This window comes from Lacerta agilis, chromosome 4 (assembly GCF_009819535.1).
Source record: "Lacerta agilis isolate rLacAgi1 chromosome 4, rLacAgi1.pri, whole genome shotgun sequence".
In the NCBI taxonomy this organism is placed as follows: domain Eukaryota; kingdom Metazoa; phylum Chordata; class Lepidosauria; order Squamata; family Lacertidae; genus Lacerta; species Lacerta agilis.
In genome coordinates, this window is record NC_046315.1 from 90,856,489 (window position 1) to 90,860,817 (window position 4,329).

Below are 4,329 nucleotides of genomic sequence, written 5' to 3' on the forward strand. Positions count from 1 at the left end.
GGGAAAAAGGGGTGGGCGCTCTGCGATCGGGCTCCTTCGCAATTGGGGAAGGTGCAACCCCACGTCAGTGTCAACACCCACCCGCCTGGCTCCCCTCCCCCTCCCCGTCCACGCCTTGCGCTCCCCTCGCCTTGCGCTCCCCTCCAGCGAGGTTGCAGCGCCTCTACATAAGACGCGCTACCCGCTCGCCGCCGGCGCATCCGAGTCGCGAGAGCGCGAGGACCCCGAAGCCCGGAGGAGAGGGAAACAGAGACAGAGACAGAGACAGAGAGAGAGAGAGAGAGAGAGAGAGAGAGAGGCTCGTGCGCCGAGCGGAGCCCGGGAAGCAGCAGCAGCGGGCGAAGGAAGCCGAGCGCGCTCCGGAGCTTCGCGGGGAAGGCAGCGCGCCAGCCTGGAGGAGAAGCCGAGGGCGCGGCCGTAAAGGAAGGATTTGCTGCGGGCCGGCCATGGCCTTGGCGGACAGCGCTCGGGGGCTCCCCAACGGAGGCGGAGGCGGGAGCAGTGCCCTGCGCAGCGCGCAGCGCCCTGCGCAGCCCGAGGCGGTGTCGTCGGTGGGCAGCGGCGGCGGCGAGGGCTTCCCGGAGATCGTGGAGCTGAACGTGGGCGGGCAGGTGTACGTGACCCGCCGCGGCACAGTGCTGTCGGTGCGCGGCTCTCTGCTGTGGCGCATGTTCTCGGAGCAGGCGGCGTCCGAGCTGCCGCGCGATTCCAAGGGCCGCTTCTTCTTGGACCGCGACGGCTTCCTGTTCCGCTACATCCTGGATTACCTGCGCGACCAGGAGCTGGTGCTGCCCGAGCGATTCCCCGAGCGGAGCCGCCTGCAGAGGGAAGCCGAGTACTTCCAGCTGCCCGAGCTGGCGCGCCGTCTGGCGGCCGCCGGCCTCCCCGCCGCCTCGGCGCGCTTCTCGGGGCTTTTGCGCGACGCTTCCGTGTGCGCCGACGAGCCACCGCCGGGCCTCGGCTACCTGGAGGCCGAGCTTCCCGAAGGAGGCGGCGGGGCTCTGTCGGCCTCGCCCACGTCCAGCCGCAGCCCGTCGGGCGGGCCTTTGCTGGCGCCATCGCTCTCGCTGGACGCCGGTGGGGTGGCGTCGGGGCGGCGCTCGGGCTACATCACCATCGGCTACCGCGGCTCGTACACCATCGGGCGGGACGCGCAGGCCGACGCCAAGTTCCGCCGCGTGGCGCGCATCACGGTGTGCGGCAAGACGGCGCTGGCCAAGGAGGTCTTCGGCGAGACGCTCAACGAGAGCCGCGACCCCGACCGGCCCCCGGAGCGCTACACGGCCCGCTACTACCTCAAGTTCAACTTCCTCGAGCAGGCCTTCGACCGGCTCAGCGAGGCTGGCTTCCGCATGGCCGCGTGCTCGTCCACTGGCACCTGCGCCTTCGCCCCCGAGCAGGGCGGCCCCGCCGACGACAAGATCTGGACCAGCTACACCGAGTATGTCTTTTGCAGGGAGTGATGAGTCCAGGGGGCCAAGATGCACAAGCGAAGCCTGGGCTGGGCGCCAGCTCCACCACACCCGAGATTTTGTTCTTTTTCTTTTTTCAGGCACATGCCGTTCTTTTCCCTAACCTAGGATGACCCGGGCCTGACCTTGCAGAAAGAAACCTGCCTAGGCTTGACACATTTTGGGCTTGCATGGGAGCTGCACCTTGCAAAACTGTAGGAGAGTTTTGAAGGGGCTGTGCTAGGAGAGACAAAAAGTGCCCCACTTGAATTCCTGTCCAGCATCCCGGATGGAGCCTTCACCTAAGCAATAGGGTGGCAACCTGAAGGCTCTAACACGTTTTAGAACTGCATAGATAGGAAACCTACCCATTGTGGTGTCTCCTCTTCTGTGTTGTTCTTAAAGGTGCAGAGAACTTCCTTCCCTTCCGCACGCTGAGTTCCTGGCCCCTTGTTTACATTTCTATGCACTTGCCCTGTGGTCATCCCTTCATAGCTTTGTGACTCCTCATGCACCCCTAACTTGTACATTTGAAGAAGAACATGTACACTTAGGTTCCTTATATAGACTGTCACTCAGCCCCTCGCCAATAATGAACGTCGCTTGTTTTGTACAAGTTTGATCACTTCCTTCTCCCCCTTGCACTTCCTTGGGCCTTTTCCGTGTAATGTGCTGCCATTGCCCAACCCCTTTATATAATCGCTGCCCACCTCAAATGCCAGCTGTTGCAGAATTCACTGTCCCAGAATCAGCCCACTATGTGATCTGTTCATATCTCTAGAGGTAAAACACAAATCTCGACACACATACCTGTGTCCCCTTTTTAACATGCATGCTTCCACAGATGTTTGTCTTGTTCACCCCAGAACATACGTGCTGTATATTTTATTCCTGCATCTCCACTCCACCCCATCCATAGAATGGGGGGGCATCAAATGCTACTTCGATGATGTAAATGACCCCTTTCCCCTTTGCATCATTCTGAGTCTGCTTCCACCACTCTCCCGTTTGCCAGCCTTTTGTTTCTTTCTGCATCATGGTGAAGGAACTGCTATGTGGCCAGTCCGCTGCCACCCTTCTTGGTTCCCAGAAAGTGTTGCCTTCTTGCCCTGGGATGGGAAGAGGAATCTGAGAGAGAGAGAGAGAGAGAGAGAGAGAGAACATTTTGCACTTACCAGCCATGTTGGTGGTGAAGCAGAGAGAACCTTTCCTGATAATTATTTTCCCAGTGTTGCCTATCTCCTAAATTGGATGAAGTCAGTGGAATGGAACAGCTATTTCTGACAGGTTAGATTTTGTGGCTGCTTCTATTCCCCACCCCGTACCCTGTTTTGGGGGTGAAGTACTAGACAACGCAATCAGGGACCTCCTTGTACCATTTTATTCCCTTTGCCTTCTCTACTGCTTTCCAAAGTCTCTCTTCTTCAGCTCTTTGGAACTGCTTTACAATGGTGATGGGTCAGAAAAGCCAGTTCCAAAAGGGGCCGTCATCGAAGTGACGACTTCTGGATTTTTACACCACTTGAACTGTTGGAACTTCCCTTCCAGGAGCTTATCTCTTTGAAGGCATGAAGCAATGTCAGTTCTTTGAAAACTGAGTGTGTTTGCAAAATGTAATTTTGACACAGGGGACAATAGCGAGGAAGAGTCTTTGATGAAAATTCCTGTATTACCACTCTTTATGTATGTGTGTGTGTAGATATATATATAAAACCCCATTGCACATTGTTTAAATGTTCTGAAAGCAGTCTATCAGACTGGCTAAGGGTGGAGGTGTGTCAGGTCCTGGATTTTGAGCAGCACCACGGATAGTCAGATGTGCTAAGCGTTTTTGGGAACTCTTTGGGCGATGGCCGAGTCATACTAAGAGGGGTAGGCCCTTAGTATGACTTGGCTGTGTAGCACCCTATATGTCCCGGTATTCTTGTTTGATGTCTTCAAGGCTCAGTTTAATGCTTCTTTGAAGTGTCGGTGCCCCTTCCTTCCCTGGGCAAAAGAGTGGTATTTCTACATTTGTTAAGACATGCCGCTGCGTAAAAGTTATGGGCATTCTGAGTGGGATGTGGTCTTTCTCTCCTAATACCTAAGGGCAAATTTGGCTCTGTTCTCATTGTTTTCTACTGGGAGGGGGTTTGCACCTACAACAATGCAGAAACATTAAGTCCACATATGTAGGAATTTTGGCTGGTGTCTTATCTATAGGGAAGGACCAAAGCACAAGTTTTTACTCTGAATGAAAGCTCTGATTCCCCCCCCCCATTAAACAGATCTATACATAAATGCACATTGCTCATCTTGACTATAAAGTACTGTTCATTTCCAGTTGTGACCTAATGGGTGCTTTTTATGAGATCCAGTCATTTGGCCATTCGTCAAGCAGTGCACATTGAAACTTGACTACAGGTATTTACCTAGACAGAATTACCGTAGTTACAGTGTCTTGATGCTTGGATACAGAGTTATGGGCACTATAGTCTTAACCAAAGAATATTTCTATTAAGTTTCCTCCCCCTCGCTCCAAAGCTGTCATTTCAAAGAGTGGAATTTCCTTATTTGAGTAAAATATTATTTTAGGATCAAGTGCTGGCCTGTTAGAATTGTTGAGAGACAGACAGAGAGAGGGGGGGAGGCATAGAGACTCTCTTTATTTCCTTCTTTTTAGGTAAATGTGTAGTTGCAGCTTAAACCATTCATTTTGAAATTCTTCTGGGGCTTTATAAATATCAATCAACAGTCCAGATTTCAAACATCTCCCATCCATAGAAATGTTTTCTTTTTTGAAATAATGTATTTTTTCAAAGAAAGCAAGAAAAAGAAAGGGAGACAGAGCATTTTTAAATAAGGAAGAGCAATAAGATAGCATTGGGAAGCCAGTGTG

At 53.2% G+C, this 4,329-nt stretch overlaps 1 protein-coding gene across 1 annotated transcript; it reads left to right on the top strand.

Annotated features, from left to right (window-relative positions):
• Window positions 1–348: 348 nt before the first annotated feature.
• On the top strand, window positions 349–2,008 carry KCTD12 (potassium channel tetramerization domain containing 12). The gene has a single exon (XM_033147942.1). It carries the CDS (start codon window positions 447–449, stop codon window positions 1,461–1,463), a length of 1,017 nt encoding a protein of 338 aa, XP_033003833.1. The 5' UTR covers window positions 349–446; the 3' UTR covers window positions 1,464–2,008.
• The last annotated feature ends 2,321 nt before the right edge of the window (window positions 2,009–4,329 follow it).

Coding starts and splice junctions, on each gene's coding strand:
- KCTD12 (XM_033147942.1), top strand. CDS start 447: ATGGCCTTGGCGGACAGCGCTCGGGGGCTCCCCAACGGAGGCGGAGGC.